At 40.8% G+C, this 25155-nt stretch overlaps 1 protein-coding gene across 1 annotated transcript in view; it reads right to left on the reverse strand.

The window, feature by feature from the left end:
- Positions 1–25155, reverse strand: part of XKR4 (XK related 4) — a 275125-nt gene that overhangs the window by 74206 nt on the left and 175764 nt on the right. Inside the window, exon 2 of the mRNA XM_067553866.1 lies at positions 22331–22530. Within this exon, the coding sequence (XP_067409967.1) occupies positions 22331–22530 (200 nt within the window). The remainder of the gene's footprint in view (positions 1–22330; positions 22531–25155) is intronic.

The following is a 25155-nucleotide window of genomic DNA, read 5'->3' on the forward strand; positions in this document are numbered from 1 at the left end:
CTGCCACCTGCCCCTCCCTGTTTGCAGCACAGATAATTATTATGGTAACAAATCAGGATAGAAATTAGTTTTTAGTTTTAATTTTCCTAGTCAGCACAATTAATTCCATGTCACTTTTCCTGACATCAGATCAGATACAATTCTTAAAGCATACTTCTAATACTTCATTCATGCTCGTGAATTAGGGCCAGATTTTGTCACCCTTACTCCTGTTGCAATCTCACAGAAGTCAAGCAGCCTACAGTATTCGACAACTGGTACAAAGATGGCAGAATCTGCCCCTGAAAGAACACTTGTTTAAAAGCAACGTCAGATTCCAAACCAGTGTAAACAAATAAATTGTCTCTTACTAACTTCTCACCTTCTTGTCCTTCTATATCATGTCACACACATCCATGCAGAGTCCAGTTCTACGCTGCTTGCTCGGCTGAATACACCCAATGGGGCAAGCAAGTACTCATATGTGTAAAGACTGCAAGATTGTATATTCAGTGGGCCATTGGCCTGATGATATTCCCACTGAAATCACCAAGTTTTGCCATTGATTGAAATGGAAGTAGGATTTGGCCTCAAAACCTTATCTTATGTGAGTAGTTCTAGGGAAGTCAGTCGGGGGCTTTTAATGAGAATATGACCCAATATCTATGAGATATTTTGCAGGTTTGTCATTCAGCAGAGGGTGAATTTTAAGCTTCTATTGGCTGATGTGGGTGTCTAGATATCACTCACATATTGCCATTGAGGTGATTCTTCTAAAAAGCCACCTTTATTCTTTGCCTGATTCTTAAAAGGTCTAGATACCACTCTTGTGGTTTGCTAGAATATGAAGTTACAAGAACTACTAAAATCAATCCCATCAAAAAGGGCTCCAAAAAGGCATCAATGGAAGCTTTTATAGTTCTGCTGCAGGAGGAGAATCAAAATGTAACAAAAATAACTGCATTAGGTTTAGTATGTCAGTCTCATACTTGCACTCTGCTAATAAGCTCTGCTTATCTGGTATAAAGTACCTCTCTCTTACAGACAATTTCTGTTGTGATACTTCAAAACTGGTGGTTCGGTGTCCTCAGATTATATCACTTTATGGCACAAGAATACTACAGCTAATTTCAGCACACTAGTTTTTAGCCTGTGTTCTCTGAATTTCTCTATCTACTTTCTTTCATTCTTTTCTTGTTTTAGCAGAAAACCCAGCACTGAAGAAAATTAATGCTGCTTCATGAGACCAAAATGTAGAGACAAGCACTGCAGTCAGTTTTAATTTGTATTCCCTGGTGAAATCTTGACTGATTAGGATATAGAAATATGCCGCTTAGAGCACTGAAGAGGTATAACTTATAGCTACACATGAAGCTTCTTTTCATTTCTGGAACTTATGAAGGCAGAAGATAGAGGGTGAAATCCTGGGTCTGCTGCAGTCAATGGGAGGTCCACAATTTCAGAGCTGAGCCACCAGAACTCCACATGCAGGTGGGGTGGAGTGCCATGGAGGGTACTGATGAGTTCATCTTTCTAGGCTGCAGAGTTCAAATGGTCACAGCAAATTGGACATTCTTTGATGAATAGATCTCACTGCTTCCTGAATGAAGTCCATCCCTCACTTATGGATGCAAAAACATCTTTGCACTGAGACAAAGATCAGGATCTATCAAACCTGTGTACTACCTGTATTGCTATATGCATCAGAAACCTGGACCCTCTTACAGGCAGACGTGGAGTGGCTAAAGGCATTCCATATGTGCTGTCAGCACCAAATCCTGAGCATAAAGTGGTTTGACTTGTGGAAAATGTTACAGTCTCACAAAGATTTGGCCTTCCTTCAATTACTCTTTATATTCAAAAACGGCATTGCATGCTGTTTGGCTATATTGCCAGGATGGACAAAAACATCTGAGCACACTTACTTCTCACAATCTCCATCAATGCATGAAGGGTATATGCCCTGACACCATACCTGGGTTGCACTGCCCATGGGGTGCCTCCAAGAATCATGGATTTGCAGGATTGAGCCATAGCTGAGATCTTCACTACACAACGCCTGATGCAATGCCATCAGGCATGGTCACTCTGGCTGGTGCAACGGCCCTTAGTAGACTATGCTGTTGGATGATGATGGAGTTTTGCTATTGACTTCAATGGGGCCAGGATTTCACCCAGAAAGTCAAATTTTTGTTCAAAAAAAAAAAGGCACTCTATAAACTTACAGACTGTTCAAACAGTGCTGCTGCATAATAGTCACCACTCATGCTCCAGTGTCCCATCGTGTGGTATATAAAACTCTTTGTACTGAATACAGCACGAGGAGCTACATAACATGAGCTGCCTAGAGACCCAAATATCTTCTCGTTTGTGGTCTTGCCTAGGGTACACTGCAGGTTTCACACTTTCTTGTTTAGCACAAAACCTCCATCCACTATTCCCTTAAATCCCTCTATAAATAAATGCACGCACCCCTTCTGGGCACATTATCTAGTCTTTGCCCACCTTAATGAGTTTGCAACAATTCGATAGCATAGTATAGGAATTTGGGACAGGTAGTGGGGGAAACAGGTGCTCAGTGAATTGTGTTCCTTGCAGCCAGGGGACCCAATCTGATGGCTTTGGAGACCCCCTATCCCATTTTGTAGAAACGGCTCTGTAGACACCGATACTCAGCAGCTAAAGAGTGTCTCCTTGTCACAGTAAAAATGTTAGCTGATGTCACGTCATCTCATCTATCTATGAAATCTATGTTCACAGGAAAATGATTAAACTGTCTTTCAAACAAACATTTCATGCATGTGGCAGGGAAAAATGTATTTTTTGAGGGGCGAACTGATGGGGAACAGGAAAGAGGAGGACATCATCAGTGTTGATGAATAACCCACTAAATTAAAGTTTGGGTATTAATGCTAAATTAGAATTAGCATTGAATAGACACTGAAAAATTTTAGCCACAAATTAGCAAACATTATTGCACTTACACACAAGCTCGTTAGCACCTATCTAGTAAGTTTTACTCTCCATTCAAAGGAAGCAAGCAAAAGATAAATATTAAGTAGATATATATAGTACTATATATGTAGTACTATACTATATATATATATATAGTACTATATATTTAAGAAGGATTCATAAACATTTTGTGTCTTATGATTGCCTGGCAGCCAGTATTATTTATAGGGCTAATGCTATACAAATTTACAACCTGATAGCCTCAAGATGCTATTTATTTCAACACCAAAATAAAACAGAAAGAAGATCAAAACATGTTTATAAGATATCTTTTTTGTAAAAGAAAAAATGTTTTAAGTTGGAAGAATCTTGGCTGCTTGAACATCAGAAACACATGTAAAAGAATTTAAATATACAGACTCAAGCCCCAGTAATGATTATGGGGCTACCATTTCATTAAGGGATTCAAAGTGGCATTATAAGGCACAACACTACAGCTGAACAAATGCCACAAAAAGGTGATTCACAAATATTTTCATGAATAAAAGTTGCGAGTTCAGTTCCCTGCTATTCATGGTGACATATTATCTGAGTTCACAAATACTCAGATGACTAGAGGGTATACATAAAAATATTAACGAATTACGAAAGCTCAACACCTTGCACCACAAACGCCTATTCATCTGAAAGATCAGACTGCTTAGCTAGTTTCCTAGGTATGGATTTTAGTTTCCTAACTTTAGGCTCCTGAGTTTGAAAATGTTGGTCAATGGGATGGGCTGAAGATTACTCATGCCAGTGACAGAGCTTGGAATAGCATCCCCAAGCCCTTATTCTGACCACTACCTTAATTCCTCCAGACTCAAAAAAGTGTGTGTGTCGATTGCTTTTGTTTCTTTCAAATTGAACTGAAGGCATTTTACAAACTACAGTGTGTGTGTGTTGGTTTGACAAAATTCAATTTGATTTTTTTGTAAATTCAACAGTTAGTATTGCTTGTTTTATCTTTAAACCTTTTTTCCAATGTTATGTATTTTAATACATTTTCACCATGGTGCTGCATGCATCCCTGTGCATCCAGAGGGCTGTGACAGCAGAGCTGCAGGGAGCTCCCTGTGCGGTTGCAGTGCTAGTGACACCCAAACCCTGTAGGCACAAAGTGTGGGGAAGGCTGCAGCTCTAGTGAGGCAAAGCAGAGACACCCCCCTGAACCAGGGCTATGAGGTGGAAGACGAGCCCCTGGTTGCAGGGGACACTACTCCCTGCTGAACAGCCCCTGTCTGGAGACAGCCTTTCACTGCTCACCAGTGAGTGAGTGAGGCTGTGACAGCAGGTCTGCAGAGTCCTCTGCAATCCTGGTGTTGGTTACACTGGATTCCTGCAGGCACATGGTGAGGGGAAGCGGCGCTTGCTGAATGTTTCCTATGTGTTTTTTTGGTCATTTTCAGTGTGTCAGGTGAAATCAATGTTTACCAAAAACTAACGATTTAAATCGAATCCTGCCAGCCTACCTATGTGTGGTCAGAAATATTCTATCTGACTGCAGCACCTCCAGTGGAGGGTGAGGGGTGTTTTGTTTCGTTTTATTAGGATAACTAGTGTGTACAAGGATGTGTGATAGATAATCTCCTACTGGAATTCTCTCCAAGAAGCTGAAGGGATGTTCATGCAAGTTGTTCTGACACTATGTCTTCCATGAGACTTTGCAATCTGACTCCCCACTTCCCTCTTAAATGCATTGATTTGTCTGTTTCTGTTTGCAGGCTACATATAGTATGTCCGTTAGGCCTTTGATTTCTTCATAAATGTCTAATCTTTCAAGTTTGGATGTTGACTTGCATATATGCAGCTGTGAAGATGGTGTCACAGATGGAAATAGTTATGAAAATCTGACCTTTCTAATTTGAATTTTTGGGGCAGTGGTTCAAATAATTTTAGATCTATTAATCTGAAAGAACTGGTTTCAGAGAGTCTGTTTCCAACTATTTGTGATGTCCTGAGAGAGGCAAGGTGTCAGTCTGAAGATACTGGAATTATGTCAATTTTTTCTTAAAGTGTCTTCAAAGATTAGCAACATATAAACATAGGAATAGACATATTGGATCAGAACCATGATCCATCTAGTCCACCATTCTGTCAGCGACAGTGACAGTACCAAATGCTTCAGAGGAAAATTCAAGGAAATCCACAGTAAACAGTTCTAGTATAACTTGCCCAAAGGGAAAGTTTCTTTCTAACCCACAGTATTGAGAGCTTTGCAGGGTGAGCTTTATATCTCTTTGAAAATTTAGCATTTGCCACTAAAACTCTGAATAGTTGTTGCTGTTATTCATATGAATGTCTAATCTTTTTGATTCCCGCCAAGTTCTTGACCTCAGCAATATCTTGTGGCAATGAGTTCCACAGTCTTATTACATGTGTGAAAAAGTATATCTTTTTATCCATTTTGAATTTTCTACCTGTCAATTTAATTGAGTGTCCTTTTGTTCTTACATTATGACAGGGTGAATAGAAGTTGATGATTTACTTTTTCTGAACCATTTTTTATTTTGTACACTTTTAGCATGTCCCCTTTCATTAATCCTGTCTAAAGTAAACAGTCTGTCTTCATGAGAGCTTTTCTACTCCCCTATTCATTTTCATTGACCATCTAGGGTTTCTGGTTTAGTGACCTGTAGCAGCATATTTCCTGTGGATAAGAAGATTTTGTTTACTATCACTTTTTATTTATGCCTCACAGCAGAAAGTCTTTTACACTGAACAGACCAGTTACTAAACTGACATCAATAGTTCTTAAAAATATGCTGTGAGTTTTTGCCCTTGTATTTCTTCAAGCTTCAGCTAAAAGTACATTTTTGCAGCTGTTTGAAATCATTGAAAATTGGAGTTAAAATTGAAATGCTGACAAAACCTTACCCATCACTGCATTTAGCAGCCTCTGCCATAGTGCAATCAGCCCTATATTGTACATTTTTGTGTTGTGAATCTCTATGATCTAAACATGTGTTAGTTAAAATATCAATTCAATTTCAATCCATTATGCTCTTCTCAGAACTCCCATCTGGCTTCCACTGCCATGCTTTATGATGTGCTCCTTAGAGTCTGACGCTCCCCTTGCTTATCCTGTGGTAAATCTGAACTAATGTCATTAAAGCAAATGGAATTACACCATTCTAAACCAGGTGTGAGAGGAGAATGAACCCCAGAGTACGGCTACATAATGGTCTCAATGTATTCTTTACATCTTGCTTTCAAAGTTCTGCTGCGGTACAAATTTCTGGAGGAAGTGAAATTCAAAGTAAATAAAATAAATAAATAAATGAACAACATCCCCTCCCCCTCTGGAATCTCTCAAGGGGGGATGATCCTAGCTCTGTTTCATTCCTGCTGAATCATCATTCAAGACATTTGCAGTCATTTCCAATACAGCTCCTTAAAACGAAACTGACTCCATATGAATGGAAAATAAAATTGTGTTTTCTAAAGGAAATGCCAAGAAGAGGAAATAAAATATTTATCACCTGGAAAAATCACTGTTTACTGCAAACTACTTGTGGGTTTCTTGTGATTGGAGTTGACAGTAACTGATTAAAGAGCTGTGTGAGATCATTCTGGTCACATGGTGTGCCTGTGAGACTTGCTGGAACTACAATAGTTTTAGTAAGCCATTTTCAATTTGCTGTTAACTTGGGCCCACTTGCTTGCTTTCTGCCTTCCGCTCAGCAAAGACTGTGAAGATCACTGTCACCTTTTAAAGTAGTTATTTGTAGTGCCTATGAGTAATAAGAAAGAAAAGCCTTCTTCACTTAGCCAGAGAATAAATGCCAGCACTGCAGTAAGATCAGTGGCAGGTAAAAGGTCAAGTAGACAATGATACATTTAGATTTCCATTTTCTTACGGCTTTTGTTTCCCTTCTTTATTACACTTCATTACCAACAGTGGCTAAGGTAGGAGTTTAAAAAGGAACTCTCTGAATGATCTTTTGTGTCATAAGACAGCTAGGACACATAGAAGCTAACTAGATCAGTGGTTCTCAAACTGTGGGTTGGGACCCTAAAGTGGGTTGCATTAAAATGGGGTCTGCAGGAGTGGTTTTAGACTTGCTGGGGCCTGGGGCAGAAGCTAAAGCCTGAGAGTTTCAGCCCTGGGGTGGCAGGACTCAGGTTACAGCCCCCCCAACCTAGGACTTAAGTCCTCAGACTTCAGTTTTGCCCCTCCCCCCTGACCCTTTCCACCCAGGGCTGAAGCCCTCGGGCTTCAGCTTTTTGCACCCATTCCCGGGGCAGCAGCACTTGGGTTCAGGCTTCGGTCCCCCTTCCTGGGATCCCTGCGGTGTTATCCCTTTGCACCCCCACTCCAGTCTACACACTTCCATGAATTACTCAAACATTTTTAGAGAACAGGAAAGTGAACATAAAATATGTATTTGTTTACTGGGGGCACCTAGTTAAAGCCTGAAAACAGCCTAAAATTGATATGCTGCCTAAGAGCCTAAGGGGAAAGAGTCCTGTTAATCTCAGTGGGTTTTGAATCAGTCCCTAGATCGTTCTGCTGCTCATTTTGCAACAGAGATTTTTTTCCTAGACCATCTCCTTACTCACCACGTTAATTGCCTAACTGCTAGGTTCTCGAAGCATTTCGTTTTGTGGAGCTCTAGGAAAGGCTCTGCAGACCTCTGGTGGCACTATTTGATCATCTATGAGGCACTACTCAAGAATCACTGCTACAGATTATTCAAAATGAAAACTATTCATGGATGTTCTGGGCTGATAAAATGAAAGAGATTTCTATGTCAAGCATTTGACTTGATTATGAGAGAATGAAAGAATTCTTCTGCACCTTGAAGTGTCCGTTGGGTGGTAAGAAGCACACAGACTCAATGCCCATTAAATGTAATAGAGTGAGATCAATAATGTTACATTCAGTAGGCTCATACCATGTGATTTTCCTGCCGAGACTATTTAATTCAGTAGAACAGGATGGCCAACCAGGCACGAAGGCTGTGTATAATGCTTAAATTAAGTCTAAGATTGGAAACTGTCTTGTCATTTGTAGCACAAAAGACATTAATGATGTGTTTTTAAATTGTATTCATTATGAGCAGATTCATTATGAGTAGATCATAGGTTTACTGCTTTATGAACAGACACACTGCAAAAGATAGAGGCCACAGAAGAGTAAAATAAAACATTTAATGCCGTTATAATTTAGTTAAGGGAACAGAAAACGGATGAAATATGTTTAATGGATTTTACCTCAGATTGGAGAAATAGGTTGAATTGTAAGCTTACACCACACAACACTATTTTATTTTACTTTGTAAGAAAGTAGTCCTTGCTCATGAAAGTAGTTCCACTGACTTCCATAGAATGACTCACATAAGGACTATTCCCTTGTGTAAGATTGGACCTATAATTTGGGAGACATCTTACCCTACATTTTGCACAAAATTCCCATTGCCACTACTGGGAATTCTGAGCATGGAATTGAGGACAGACTATGGCTTGTGGATTTAGTATTTCCGGGCTAAGATTTACAATGTATTTTATGGATACTTATCTCCATACAAATAAGTTATTCACCAGTTTCTCTCAAACAATTATACTATGGCTGCAGTTCATGTATTTTATATTGTTAACATGTGCAATCCAATTTAGTCTTGCAATGTTCCAAAACTGTCCAGATCATGCCCATCTATTACTCACTGCACAACGGAACACTCTTCTGGTACATTCTGAGGATGAGAACAATTCTTAGAGGGCACAAAAAGTGAGCTAAAAAGTGAGTAATAGATTCACACAGGAAGCCAGCCAGTAAACTTCAGATCTAAAAGCATTTGGAGAATAGCTGGATATGTTTGTTAAATTCATGTTCTTGCAGCTTTAACTATCTGGTAGGTGACCAATAACCCCTGAGCACACAAGACTTTGCAGCATTGTGCAGTCTTTGTGTCAGGAAGAATTGTCACTGAAAATTCTGTCTGGTAAGTTAAGCACAAGCAGGTTTCTTTCTGTGTCAAACATGCATGCCCGATTCTTCCTCCCCCACCAGGAACAAACATACCAATTGTGGAAAATAAAGTGATTAAATTGGCATATGGAGTAAAGAGAGCACTAACTCAGTGAGATGCCAGGACTTATTTATCTATGTAAAATTCAGTGCACAGACTACATATTGCACATATACTCACTATATTAGGGTTGCACCATTGGGACCACTCCATTACGACCATCTCAGCAGCCCTATTAAAAAAAAAAAAAACCTTTCCCACAAACCTGCCAGAGAATTGTGTTTTTTCTTTTCCCCACAATAAGGAATTTTTCTCTACAAAGTAGACTGACCCTGGGTGCAGGACAAGCAGTCTTTTAGTCCTGCACCAATGACAAGTTAAGGACTGACCTCCCTTAACCTATTAGGGCTAGAAATAGGAGAGTTACGCTGTGAGCAGGGGAGATTGCTATCTTTCTTATGGGATAGGCAGCAGTTGTTTCTTGCACTCAGAGGACCTGAGATATCAAATCTTACAATCATGAATAAGTATACAGAAGCTTTTTAATGTATTTAATGTATTTTAGTATTTTTAGAAGGTTCTTTAAAAAATTAGTTATAATATTCCTCTTTCTTTGAGGCATTTAGACATATAAGTGGTCTGATTGTCAAAACTTCCGTGGAAGCAGCTGGCTGTTTAGGACTTTTGAAAATCAACCACTCATTTAGTGCTTAAATAAAGATTTAGGAGCCCAACTTTAGGCATTTATCTTTTAAAATTTGGCCACGGTGCCTTAAACAGCTAGAAGGAGGGACATGAAATATAGTACTAATAAAATCTGTAGGGTATTCTCCAAGCCATTTTTAACACCCTTTTTTCTACTAAAGTTACATATAAACAGATCACATGATGGTGTAAAAGCTGGCCAAAATTCAGAATTTTCATTCTGCAGGAATTGCTGACATTTCAGAAAAAAATGGTTACGATTCAGAATGAAGGCTAAAAACATCATAATTTCCTACCCACAGGACCTCCTAATCATTTTTTAGAAAAAAGCCCAAGCCATTTCAGTTTGATTTTTTCAGAATGAAATGAAGCAGCCTGAGCTCCAGTGTTTACACTGCAATTTTACAGCCCTTCAGCCTGATCTCCGGGAGCCTGAGTCAGCTGACATGGGCCAGTCAACTTGGGCCAGCCACATGTGTTTAATTGCAGTGTAGACATTCCCTGAAAGTTCCTGTTAAAAGTGGAGCTCCAAGGACTTTTAGGCTCCTGATACTTCAGCAGAAAGTCTGGAAACACAGAGTTCCACCCAACCCCGGGGCAGTCCACATGGCAGGGCTGCCCTGGAGCTATGGCCCCTGGAAGCATGTGCTCCCTAGTAGCCCACCAGGCAAGCTGGCAGGAAATCAGACAGGTTTCCATTGGAACCTTTTCTCTGTTTTGGCAAAGTTCACTGAAACCGTAACCTTTCTGCAAAACATTCTGGTTTTTAACAAATCAGCATCTTCTGCTGAAAGCCATTTAGTTGGAAAATTCCCAGCCAGCTCTAGTTATAGCTGGCTGGTATGCACTGACATTTATTTGGAATGACCTACACAATTTACTCCTGGCTTTGCCAATCTTAAGTATTGCGACCATCCAAAACTCATGCTGATAAATCTTTGTACTCTTATCTGACCTTGTGGTCTCCTCAATGGGACTTAACACAAGCAGGCAGAATCTCTGGAACGGCGATACAGGCACAAGCTCACTAAAAACAGAACCACCTCTATTTATTACTGAAGGAGAGGAAAGATGCAGCTCCTCCTCTGCCGCAGCTGTTATGGTACAAAAGAGTTTTGTTTACTGCTCCCGAGCTTCTTCTCTGATTTACCTTCTGAGAGTAGGGCCCTGCCCGTATGTCTGCCTATAGACCGTACCAAGAAACCCCCACTCACCCAACACATTAACTCTGTTACAATACTGCACCTCATCAATAAGGCTATGAATCTGTCACAGAGATCCTGGATTCCATGATTTTATGATACCTCCATGACTTCTTGAAAATTCCAATAATTTAGCCTCAGGCGATGGGGCTTGGGCTTCAGCTTCAACATTTAATAAATCTGTGATTTATTGTTTATTGCCCGTGTCCTGTCTGTGACTTAATAAAAATACTCGTGCCAGAATCAAAGCCTTGCTCATCACTTGTGCTCTCTTGCACGTACTGCTATTCACATGAGTATGTGGTGATAGTAGGTTTATTGTCATGAGTGGGAGATAACATTTAGATATGCATAGAGGAGGTATGCAGATCACCCCAAATTAAGTGCTGATGACACATTTATTCCACTATTTACCATCTTTGTCTATGTCACACAATTTACTGAAAATCTGCGTTAGTTGTTTTAGGGAAATTTTACAAATGTGGCTTGCACTATTTTTATTTTTCTCTGCCTGTAAAGCTAAACTGTTTCATTGCAAAGGTGCATAACCTTTACAGTGCTGAGGAGGGCAATGGCAGCCTGCCCAGAGCCCAAGCGCTGCACCTCATGTGTATATAAATGTACATAAAACTCCATAGGATTTTAATCAGAATTATTTTTTATTTATTGAGCACACTCCCATACACAATATAAAATATTGCTTTCAGGGGTGCAAGGGAAGGAGAATCAATAGAAAGAATGGTAATGAGTCTCCAAACTCAACTTCTGGATGTCCAATTTTGTATGTGAGGTGATGCAAGGGGGAATGGTCTGTGCCATTAAAGAAGGAAGCTCTGAACTCTATGTCCATTGCCCCACTGAAGTTCCATGTGCCCAAGTTGTGCAGCATAGTCACAACTGGGAAGATTTAAGAGACTACCGATTTATTACCATGTGAAGAGAGAGTTTTGAATGACAGATGCTCAAGGATGAGCTTGAAGTAGGGGAGTATATGATGAACTAGCTAGTGTGTATGCATATCACTTCCTTCTACTGGATACATTCAGGACTTTTCAACTACATGCCATAAAACCTACACTGCTAACTGTTAACTGAAATATCCCTTCAACTCAAATAGGAATGGTGTGGGTGGTTGGAGCAAGAGGACATGAGTTTTACACCTGTTGCAACTACGAATTTTTGAAGGGTGGCCAGCTATGTAACATAGTGATAACTCAGTTCCTAGGACTATGGCTGAAATGTTTTTTTAGGCCTAGTCTACACTTACCCGGAAATTCAGTGGCAGTCTGGATTGATTGAGGGGGTCTTCACTTCACTTCCGCTCAATCAATCCAGATAGATCGATCTGATGGCGGCGAATTTGCCGCCGTCAGAGTGTACATAGCCTTAGTGGAATAGCTTTCCATCAGAAAAGGAAGTTTCATTTAAATGTTTACATTGGAATGTGTCCATTCCAACAAAATTTTCCAATGAAAAAAATTTCAGAATGATTAAAAAATCAACCAATTTTGGTGTAGTGTATCAGTCTTGTCACATGTGCCAGCTGGGTTCTTTCATTGGATGAATACATGTTGTTTCAGGTTGGTTCAGATGATCCACAGGAAGTGACAGTGTGAGTGGCAGCTCTCTGTTATTGGCTGGCCTCAGTCCTTGGGATCAAGTTAGTGTGACAGAACATGCATCTGTGGCTAAAGGGAGGACTGATTCCCAGCAGCAAGTGCAGTGTGTGTCTCTCTGACCATCACAGATGGCAGGTACTGCTGTGAAGCAGGACATGTTCTTTGATTTCACATCTCAAAGCCTGCCCACCCCCTGCCACCTCCGTTCTGGATGAGAAAAAGAGGGAATGGAAGGAGATGGCCAGGTCAGTCTCAGTATGCAGCAGCTGTCTGACAAACAAACAAACAAGACATTTTTTCTGATGCTGCTCCTGCTACAAGCAGCAACACCGGACAATACCTCACAGCCCCCCATCCCTGAGAGTTGTGTTAGAGGAACTGGCAGACCCCAGCGTGAGGCTGCTCAGATGCAGCATTCTTTTATGGAGCAGTTTAGAGTGGGGAAAAGGAAAGACCAGATGTCCAGGATTGGGACTGCTCAGTCAAGAAGCTGTTATGGAAGCCCTGCACCAAGAACCCCGGGAAGGGAAGGGAACTAAATTGCCACAAGGAGGAGTCAGCAGAGTTCACTTTTCCCGAGGCAGACCAGCTCCTCCGGAAAGGAGTATCACTCCTGGGCATAAAAGAATGCCAGGATGCAGGAGGTGGTGATGGTAGTGATGAACAGGAGGAGATTAGCACAGTTCCAATTACTCCAGCGGCACATGAGGTTGCTTGTATTATAGAGGCTGACCCCCAGCAGGCTAATGCCTGGAGACCATCAGTTTCCTCTAAAATCTTGCTTCAACACTTCAGCCCTGGAAAGGATGCGATTGGTGCAGGTAGTCACAGCTCCCAGGTGCAGGGAAGAGGCACTGCCTCCTTCTCTGCTTGACATGTCTTTTGTGGGAACACTGGGGGGGGGGAGGGGGAGGAGATGATGCTCCCACACTGCATTTCTCTCAACAGCAATTGTCACCTAGGGTAATATCACTGCCATTTGCCAGCTCTGCAGCCATACTCAGTCTGGGCCATGACCCCTAAAGACTGGGGACATCAGGTATGGTGAAACACATGGAACACAGTCACAGAGCTACCCTGCAGCAACAGGTTACCTCAGGAGAAAAGCCAACAGGCATTGGCTCTACTACAGAGCAGCGGCTGACACCACCAGTGCTTTCCGTTATATGGCCAGCAAGGTCCACCAGCATCGCTCAGACCACAGTGGAGTGTTCTCAGACTGGGGCCAAAATATGATCTCAAGCATCGTAGAAGTGTGTTGTTGACCACAGCATGTGTGAGGATGGTGGCTATGGGCATGCTTCCTTTCTCCTTCATGGAGGATGAGCTTCTCAGAGGACTTATGGCTGCAGCTGCCCCCAGCTGACACATATCTTCTTCTTTTCCTTTATGCCACTTTTCACAATGGCAGCATGGAGAGCAGGGAGGACTAGACCTCCCTTTCCTCTGCAACAGGTTCCAGCTCCTTCTGGGAGATTCCCAGGGGTTCCCAGGCCAGCCGGGAGATATAATCCCTCCAGCATGTCTTGGGTCGGCCTCGAGGCTGCCTCACAATGGGACGTGCCTAGTATAGTTCCAAGGAAGCCCACCAGGGGGCATCCTTATCAGGTGCCCAAATCACCTCAGATGCCTCCTCTCAATCTGGAGGAATAGCGGCTCTACTCTGAGGTTCTCCTGAATGGCTGAGCTCCTCACCCCATCTCAGAGAGCCAGCCCAGCCACCTTGCGGAGAAACCTCATTTCTGCCACTTGTACCAGTGATCTCGTCCTTTCAGTCATTACCCAAAGTTCATGACCATAGGTGAGGACGGGGATTGACCTGCAAACTAGGGATGTAAAAATTCCTTTAATTAATAATCCATTTAAACGTTCTAAAAATAGAAGATTTAAATGATGAAATGCAGCTGGCGGGGGGGGGGGGGGGGGGGGGGAAGAGGAGCTGCGCTGGGCTCAGCTCCTCCCTGCCAAGCGAGAGCTGTCCAGCTGCGGCTCTTGTTCTGCTCCCCCAGGCGTGTGCTTCCTGAGCCGCAGCTGGGCAGCTCTCGCTTGGCAGGGAGGAGTTGCAGCCGAGCCCAGTGCGGCTTCCCTCCTCCCGTGCATGTGCAGAGCTGCAGCTGGGCAGCTCTCACTCACAGGGAGCTGCGCTGGACTTGGCGCCTCCCAGTTCCCGCTTGCCCCCCGCCCAGGGCAATGTTTAAACTAATTAGTAAGTGGTAAGCCAGCTACTTACCGTTTAAACATTTAGCTACTTACATCCCTACTGTAAACCAGGACACATACCTAGTTGCTCCTATTTTGCTAGAAAGGCAGTGTCAGATCCGTGTACTACTGTGACATTGTCAAAAGAAAACATTTCAGTGTTTCCAAAAACAAAATGTTTCAGATTATTTTGTTCCACCAAAAATATTGAGGTTGATTTTTCATCCCAAATTGGGACAAAATAAGATTTTGAAATCAGGATGGAAATAGTTTCTAGAGCAAACAAATCCATGACTGTTTATCTCTAGAAGATATTTATCCACACAAATATTATATTTTATATCTAAATCACACCCTCTGATTTACGTCATTACTCAGATCACAGGATATCAAAATGTAAGGAAAATACCACTCTCTGCTACAAGTTTATGTTATCACACCCGGATGCTTTTTGTTATAAGTCACTAATGTGGCACACAATTCTTACTTCAAATTCATGTCTCACTTTTTAATTCACCCTTAGTGACCCCAAATAAGTGCTAGTGTTAAGTGGTCCAGAAATTGCATCCTCTTGGGATTTGAAATTGATTGTCATTTTAGCATGTAAAGATTCAGAGTTAGTGTTTGTGCAGATCTTGATGTCTGCAATTTTCGTGTGCTCTTTTTCTTGCTCTCACAGCTATTTTGTTACAAAATTTTTACTTTAATAAAGACAGCTTATCAATAAAAAGGATATGTGTGGTAGAATCTGAGTATGAGGAAACATCATTTTAAAGGACAAGAATGAATAATCTGCATCTCATACCAGTATCATTACAAAAACAGGTAAATTATAATCATGCTAATCATAATGCTTTGCATTGCCTACCTAACTCATTGTAATTTAAAAATAATCCATACCTCAAGTCTGTAACTGAGGTTTAATGCCATATTTTTGTGGCTTGGAAAAAAATAAGAACAGTTTTATAAAAAATATTCAGCAGCTTTTCTTGTAGTCATTAATGTCTTGATTGTAAAAATACCCAAAGAATTTCCAATGTCATTCACTTCCTACCACAAATTTGTGGGTTATGGCCAAGGGATACCCTGAGGAGCCGAGAGGAAGTGCTTTGTCACTCTCAATCTTCAGGATAATTAGATCCCTTTGGGACAAAGGACAAATTGAGTAATAAAACACAAGCATCAATGTTCTAAAAAACCCAACTGAATGTATTGACTCCTGTTAGAAACCTGTACAAGAGGCAACAAGATCTGTGAACAGCGAGCCAAAGAGCAAGCCAGACTCGTGATGCTTGGAGATTTAAAACAAAAACAAAAGCCTGCTTTGGTAGGGCACTGCTGTAAGAAATTATGCTTTGCTTATGCAGCTCTACAATAAGTTTGTCAGCCTACAGCACAATGCGTTATCTTTAACTTATTTCTTTAATAAGTAAAGAGAACAGAGGAAGGATTTTCACAGCTGGCAGTATATTAGCACTGCATCAGCTTTCGTCAAGGGAATACAATTTTTAAGGCTGTTTTAAGTCTTGTTTAATTTTCTTAGTTTTTTAAATAGGGCCTTTTCCTCTGGGAGAACGGTTGGATGGGAGATCAGAATCTGCTGCCAGCCGGCACTGCAGAAATGCATAGTTATGTCTCAGACACCAGAAGGGGTATCACCATAAAATTCACACAGCTTGTTGATTGTATGCCTCAGGAACCTTCTTTGCTAAACTGAAGCATTTCAGATATTTTAATTAAAAAGCATTTACAGGGTACTTCACAGGTTGAATGTCTCCCCACCAGTTACATTTCTCACAGACAGATCTATTATTACACCAAAATGAGGGTGAGGATCCCTCTATATTAAGAGTTTATGAAGAATCCTAATTTACAGCTAATGGTACAATATTCTGGCTATATTCCTCCATTAAAATTCTCTCAGACTTTTTTTTTTCTAGATAGCCATAGCTCAATCAATTAACAATGTACTTCTTAAAGTAATAGTACATCCTTCTAAGTGAAAATAGTTTTGAATAGGGCATAGGTTGATATTCCTTTTATAAAAAAAAGAAAAAGCTGTCTGAAGTGGTTAGGCAACAATCAAAGAATAGATCACAATCTACGGGCTACCCTTTCCCCACCTATCCTCCAAAGATGTATGCAGAGAGGTTCCCAGTTTCTCCACAGACAACTCAAGATTAAGGTATTCATGCTTTCACTCACTCTTTCATTTTACTGTACTTTATCCCCAATTCCTTTTCACTTAATCAGTCTCAATGCATCTTCCAGATAACGGCTAACTAGCCTGCAAGCTTTTTGGGGCAGGAACTGTCTTTACTCTTTGTCTTGTACAGTGGCAAGTATATAAGTGGGTCTTAATAATGAATAGTAATAATAATATATATCTGTGACAATCTGTACCTGTTTTCACACCTTTTACAGGATTATGATAAATTTTGTATACAGTATACCTTGTGAGGTATCATTTGAAAACTCATAATTTTCTGACCATAAATGCCCTGGCAAAATATGTGTAGCAACATTGTATGTAAAATTGTAAGATTCTACTGTATGGTATTACTAAGACATGTTACAAGTTTGAGGAATGGTCACAAACCAGTTCCCCAGAGAGACAAAAGGTAAGGTGGTGCCTCAGGCAGGTGTCAACAAAATCAAGTGGACCATCAGGTGGGTAAATTGCCATCCTCTAGCAGAAAAAAAGGTGTGGGCAAAAAATCTATATCATGGCAAAGAAACAGCTTGGGGTTCCTATTCATACAGACTTTGTCTCCTGAACCTGAGCTGAAGATGCTTCTCGAAGAAGAGAAGCAATTATTAGACAGGAGAGCAGACACCCCAAATTATTCCTCTCTTTCTCTCTGTCCATGGCATCCACAACACTTGAAGAACAAAGGAAGTGACATTGGATTGGGGGGATGGGTGGATCCTGACTAAAGGAAGTTCAGCCAGTAAGACTGCTGTAACACAGTGAGAGACCTTTGTTTTGAATTCACTCTAGTCTGTTAATTTAGGCAATAGTTGCATTTTACTTCTATTTTTCTTGTAACCAATTCTGATTTTATGCCTCATTGCTTATATTCATTTAAAATCTATCTTTCTGTAGTTAATAAATTTGTTTTATTGTTTTGGTAAACCAATGTGTTTGAACTGAAGTGTTTGGGAAACTCTATTTAAGATAACGGGATTTAAGAACATAAGAATGGCCATATTGGGTCAGATCAATGGTCCATCTAGCCCAGTATCCTGTCTTCTGACAGTGGCCAATGCCAGGTGCTTCAGAGGGAATGAACAAAACAGGCAATCGTCAAGTGATCCATCTGGTCACCCATTCCCAGTTTCTGACAAACAGCAATCCCTGCACATCTGGATAATACCCACTGATGGACCTATCCTCTATACATTTATGTAGTTCTTTTTTGAACCCCATTATAGTCTTGGCCTTCACAACATCCTCTGGTAAGGAGTTCCTCAGGTTGACTGCGCGTTGTGTGAAGAAATACTTCCTTTTGTTCATTTTAAACCTATTAATTTCATTTAGTGACCCCTAGTTCTTGTGTTATGTGAAGGAGTAATTAACACTTTCTTATTTACTTTCCCCACACTAGTCATGATTTTATAGACCTCTATCATATCCCCCATTGGTCATCTCTTTTCCAAGCTGAAAAGTCCCAGTCTTATTAATCTCTCCTCATACGGAAGCTTTTCCATACCTCTAATCGTTTTAGTTGCCCTTTTCTGTACTTTTTCCAGTTCCGTTATATCTTTTTTGAGATGGGGTAACCAGATCTGCACACAGTATTCAAGATGTCGGTGTACCACAGATTCATAAAGAGGCAATATGATATTTTCTGTCTTATTATCTTTCCCTTTCCTAATGATTCCCAACATTCTGTTTGCTTTCTTGACTGCCGCTGCACATTGAGTGAATGATTTCAGAGACTATCCACAATGACTCCAAGATCTCTTTCTTGAGTGGTAACAGCTAATTTAGACCACATCATTTTATATGTATAATTGGGATTATGTTTTCCAGGGTGTATTACTTTGCATTTATCAACATTGAATTTCATCAGTCATTTGGTTGCTCAGTCACCCAGTTTTGTAAGATTCCTTTGTAACTCTTTGCAGTCTGCTTTGGACTTTCCTATCTGGAGTACTTTTGTATTGTCTGCAAATTTTGCCACCTCACTATTTACCCATTTTTCCAGATCATTTATGAATATGTTGAACAGTACTGGTCCCAGTAAGACCCCTGGGGGACACCACTATTTACCTCTCTCCATTTTGAAAACTGACCATTTATTTCTATCCTTGTTTCCTCTCTTTTAACCAGTTACTGATCCCTACTGCTTTTTTGGCCTCTTATCCCATGACCGCTTTCTTTGCTTAAGAGCCTTTGATGAGGGACCTTATCAAAAGCTTTCTGAAAATCCAAGTACACTATATCCACTGGATCACCCTTCTCCACATGCTTGTTGACCCCCCCCCCCCCACTTCCCTCCCAAAGAATTTTAATAGGTTGGTGAGGCATGATTTCCCTTTACAAAAACCATGTTGACTCTTCCCCAACAAATCATGTTCATCTATGTGTCTGATAATTCTGTTCTTTACTATAGTTTTAACCAATTTGCTTGGTACTGAAGTTAGGCTTTCCAGTCTGTAATTGCCAGGATTGCCTCTGGGGCCTTTTTTAAAAATTGGCATCACATTAACTATCCTCCAGTCATCTGGTACAAAAGCTGATTTAAATGATAGGTTACATACCACAGTTAGTTCTGCAATTTCACATTCACTTCAGAACTCTTGGGGGAATACCATCTGGTCCTGGTGACTTATTACTGTTTAATTTATCAGTTTGTTTCAAAACCTCCTCTAATGGCTCCTCAATCTGGGAAAATTCCTCAGATTCGTCACCTTAAAAGAATGGCTCAGGTTTGGGAATCTCCCTTACATCTTCAGTTGTGAAGACCGATGCAAAGAATTCATTTAGTTTCTCTGTAATAGCCTTATCTTTCTTGAGTGCTCCCCACTGGCTGTTTAGCAGACTTCCTGCTTCTGATGTACTTACAAAAAATTAGCTGTTACTTTGAGTCTTTGGTAGCTGTTCTTCAAATTCTTTTTTTGGGCTTCCTAATTATATTTTTACTCTTCACTTGACAGAGAGTTTATGCTCCTTTCTATTTTTTTTCAATAGGATTTAACTTCACATTTTAAAGGATGCCCTTTTGCCTCTAACTGCTTCTTTTATTTTATTGTTTAGCCATGATGGCACTTTTTTGGTCCTCTTATGGTGTTTTTTAATTTGGGGTATACATTTAAATTGAGCCTTTATTATAGTGTCTTTATAAAGTTTCCATGCAACTTGCAGGGATTTCACTTTTGGTAATGTACTTTTAATTTCTGTTTACCTAACTTCCTCATTTTTGTATAGTTCCCCTTTCTGAAATTAAATGTTCCTGTGATGGGCTGCTTTGGTGTTTCCCTCTTCCCACAGAGATGTTAAATTTTATTATGTTATGGTCACTATTACCAAGCGTTTCAGCTATATTCACCTCTTGGACCTGATCCTGTGCTTCACTTAGGACTAAATCAAGAATTGCTTCTCCTTTTTTGAGTTCCAGGACTAGCCACTCCAAGAAGCAGTCATTTAAGGTATACAGAAACTTTATCTCTGCATCTTGTCTTGAGGTGATATGTACCCAGTCAATATGGGGATAGTTGAAATCCCCCATTATTATGAAGTTTTTTATTTTTATAGCCTCTCTAATCTCCCTGAGCATTTCACAGTCACTATCACCCTTCTGGTCAGATGGTCAATAGTACATCCCTACTGCTATATTCCTATTATTCAAGCATGGAATTACTATCCATGTACTGTCTATGGTACAGTTTGGTTTATGTAAGATTTCTATTTCCTTTGACTCTATGCTTTCTTTCACATAAAGTGCCACTCCCCCACCAGTATGACCTATTTTGTTCTTCAGATATATTTTGTACCCTGATATTACTGTGTCCCATTGATTATCCTCATTCCATTCCAGTTTCTGTGATGCCTATTATATCAATAGCCTCATTTAATACAAGGCACTTAAGTTCACCCATCTTAGTATTTAGTCTAGCATTTGTATACAAGCACTTAAAAAAATTGCAGTCTGTGTTCACTTATCCCCAGGATCCCAAGGTGTTCTCTCCTGGCATGACCTTATGTATTAATGCCACAGCAAGGCACAACAATGCTACAGTAAGAAAGGAAAGCTAAGACCTGGGCAAAAAGAATATTAAATAAGCAGAGGAAAAAGGGTATTTTCATTGCTAACAGGCCTGTATCACTGTATTGCCAATCCATAGAGAAGGCCTACATCAAGGATGTGCGTTCGCATTTACTATTTTAAAGTAATATAAAGGCCTGCTGCAGAAAATCAAACTTAAGAGCTAAGCATAAAGCTTCAAGGACTTGGTCTATTTGCAAAACCCATCAGTCAAACATACTACTTCAGGTAAATAAGGCTGAGAACTAAGGGTCAAACATTCCATAAGACTTTGACATTTCCTTTCCAAAATCACTGCTCTTAGCTATGCCATTTTCTGCTTTGCATAATACCTAGATGAACCTAATAATTGGTTTGGGTATTTTTTAAGTTTGAACATGCCCAGGAATAAACAGAGGGAACATAAGTGCTGGTTTTATTCCCTCCAGTGAGGGTGTCTTTCTATTTAGGGTTGGCAATTTCCTGGAAAAAACTGCTTTAGGACAAGGCACTGGTAAATAATGGCTAAAACTTGGTTTAATTGGGGCAAAATAGTTGCATCAATGTCCAGAAAGTTCATCAAGCACAGAACAAATCTTTTCAAACTTTGGATACATCCATTCAAAACTTAGGAGTAGGTGCGGTCTATCCACAACATCAAAGTTGGTCCTCTCTACAGAATGCTGCATGACCAAATGGACCTGGACTGGTAATCTGCAACCCTGCATGTTTCTGATTGCTTAATGCTTCAATCTACAACTCTGCATTATTGTCGTTTTCAAATAATCAAATGTTTTGACTTGTTTATATAATATTGAAAACTGAAGTCTGTCATGACACATAACTTCCTTGAGAAAATATCAGATCAAAATGTATACAGACATTCTGATGTTCAGTATTATAATTATGTACATTAGTATTACACCCACTGCAGTTTTACTTTGTATTTGTACAACTCTGAATTAATCTACACATCTACTGCCTTATGTTACCACAATTTGAATATGTAACTAAAACTAAGTGTAATGAGGTGTGCATTAAGAAAACAGTTTTTAAAATAGAAAATGCCTTAAAACTAAGGTACTAACTACTTTTCTTGGGGTGGTGAAAACCATGATTTTACCTGGTAAAAACCTCCTCTGGTAAATACCATCCCATTCCGGTTTTGATTACAAGGGTGTAGATTGGACAAAACAGAATAGTAACTACTACTAATCAGGCAAGACAAGAGGTGCTGAAGAAACCAGTGTGTTTTTGACACAGTTATTGTTAAAACGGTAATAGGAGTCAGTAGGCCCTCATTCTTATGAAAAGAGAACAACATAGGCAGTGGCTTGAAGGAACAGAGCATGTACGTACATAAATGACATCTTCCCGAAATAATGGAACAACCTGAAATGATCCCTTACCTTGGAGAGCCTGTAGAGTACGTGTCTGTACAACAATACAGAGCTGCAGGACCAGCTGTGGTGCACTTTCCAGAAATGTGGCTAGCAAGTGCAGCATACTCACATCTGCATACTCATAGACCATTTTCCAATAAAACCGCCATCTGTCATTCTCCCCACTCCGTCGACTGCGGATACCTAAGTATATTGTGTGGAAATACCTAGAAATAAGAGAGAGATTAAGAAGACACTGCAGGATATTTTACAAGCAGCATTTTTCTCTAAATTAACCCAACTTGCCCCACCATGCTCCGGGATAATAAATATTAACAAGGGACACTATATTCTAGATCATAATATTTTGTTCAATGGAAAACTGACACAAAATTGTCTTCATACAGCCAGTTTTGAAAGCATAGCACTTTTGTCTTATTTGTTAAATGCATTCTATTACTTTCAAAGATACGGTATTTCAGGTTGAAACAGAGGAGCTGTGCTCACCTAGGCCTTATGCAAAGCCCATTGAAGTAAACGGAAAGACCTACTAACTTCTGTGGGCTTTGGCTCAGGTCCAAAGGCCCTGATCCTGCAATAGGCTCTGTTTGGACAGACTCCTGCATTCACATAGAACCATACTGACTTCAGTCTGGCTCTGTGTGGGCACAGGGGTCAGCACACATGGAGTTAATTGCAGGATCAGGAGCTTAAAGAGTTGCTGTGCTTGCTCATTATCGCCTTTTCTGAAGTGAGAGGCATGATGCATAAATTACTAATCTTGGCCAGTTGAAAATATTTCTGTGGCAATCTGGGTATGTTTGAAGGGAGAGGGGTCAGCTACAAATTCCCTTTTTCAAATAGAAGCCCTATCCCTTATTCAGATAGTTTCTATATAAGAGCAGCAGAGGGTAGAACCAGAATCAGCACCTGCCTGAAGACAACAGACTGCTGCTAAAGACAGCGGTAATTTGAAGATGAGCAGAGGTGGATGGAAAACACATGCTACCTCCTACCAAGGCATCCAACAGCCCATGGGAGCAAGGAGGAAAGCATCTGGCTACCAGCCAAATAAATGGAAAGCTGCAGGTGCAGAAGCAACTGGTTGTGTTGGAGGCAAAGGGATGGTTACTGAAGGACAGTGAAACTACCCCAGTCACTGAGGTATCTCCCATATTCTTTGCAGAGACTATAGTTGAGCTGCTGGGACACCTGTGTTCTCTCCTGGGGAGCCTTTGGTTTCTACTAACCTCCTCTCTTACCTGCTGGAGAAGGAGAGGATGTTTCATTCTAATAGAAGGTTGGAGCCAGGCGCCAGGATGAGAACAGAAATTAGCTGGCAGCTTCTGCAATATGTGCTAGGGGGTGGGGCAATGGGGCACAGGCCAAGTGGTTTCTCTGTAAGCAGGGTCCTGCCCAGCTGCCCCTGTCTATTCCCTCCCTCTTGGCCAGGTTGCCCCTGCTCCATAATTATTCCATTTATTAGGACAGCAAAGCTTTCCCCCTTGCTGACTGCTCAGAACGGGCAGAGGTGTTCTTCTCCTTACTGCCACCCCAGTTTTACTCAGGCAGTTTTTGCTACAATAAAGCAACAGCATCTTGTCATCTTTATGCAGGAGCTGCTGACCTAATTTCTGCTGCTGCTGGTCCTGCCCCTGATGGATCAAACTATCTAAAGAGAAGGAGAGGTTGGGGGAGGGAAGGAAGGAGAAGGGAGTCTACCTACAAAAGGGAAGAAAAAGTAAAGTCAATCAACGGTCCCAGATCACTTAAGTTACTTTATTGTTAATCTGTTTTAAAACTGCGCAAATTAGCCATTTACTCACAATGACCCTCCTTGTTTCCAGATTGGAGAGTCAGTTATGTAGTGAGTCCAGTAACACTTCAAATGTTATTGCCTGACTGAAACTTTCTGATGTGGATAATAGAGGTGCACCTGGTTACCCAGAAAATTCATGAGTCCCACTGAAGGAGGAAATATCTGACTATATGAAAGGGTTTTATCACCTTCACTTCTATGTGTTATGTATCACAAAAACCAGCCAGCCAATCATGCATTTGAAGTTAAGAACTATTAAATATTAACTAACCAACTAACCATTTTAATTTGATGAGAAAACAAGCACTGTAACGCCCCTCCCACTTTCTATTCCCCACCCCTAAAAAAGCCCCCACAACAAAGCTGAGTTAGCACAGTGAGAGAGGGTCTTGATTTACAGACAGCATCCAGCCTCATTTCATTCTTGGGCTCTGTCTCTAACGTCAGCTCCATCTTCCGCCAACTGACAAGATTTCTGAGCTCTGCCACACAGAACATTCCAGATACAGGCACCATGGTGTCAATTCACATAGAAAAATCACTGCTGTCTCTCTCCCTAAGGGTAGCGAGGTGCTCTGAATGGAGCTCCAACCTGCACTCAGTCAGTGCACACCAAATGAAAATAAAGGGTAGCCCTATAGAAACATTGGTGATAGCAGGGCTGAATCTGCAGTACTGGGTGCTCCTCCATGCACACCACAGTAGTGCAGGAGGAAAGTGTAACTTAACATTGCCTAGGGCAGCTTTGGACTCTGCCTAAGATGAGTGTTGTAGTGGAGGTGGGACAAAGCAGCAATAAACTACACGGGGATGGCGCAAAGCAGCAGTAAACTACATGATGATTGGGTGGCAAAGAATACAATCCAGGAAGGACCAATGAGGCTACAGAAGGCATATGGCAACATCACAGTGATGTTCAAGACAGCAACCCTACCATCCCATGCCAGGTGACCTACAGAAGGCAACAAAACAACAAGGACTATGTGGGCATGAGCAGGACTAGATAAATGGAAGCACAAAGGAGTATTATAGT

This window comes from Emydura macquarii, unplaced genomic scaffold (assembly GCF_026122565.2).
Source record: "Emydura macquarii macquarii isolate MOO-44397 ecotype Brisbane River unplaced genomic scaffold, CSIRO-AGI_Emac_v2 contig_1477, whole genome shotgun sequence".
NCBI classification, from domain to species: domain Eukaryota; kingdom Metazoa; phylum Chordata; order Testudines; family Chelidae; genus Emydura; species Emydura macquarii.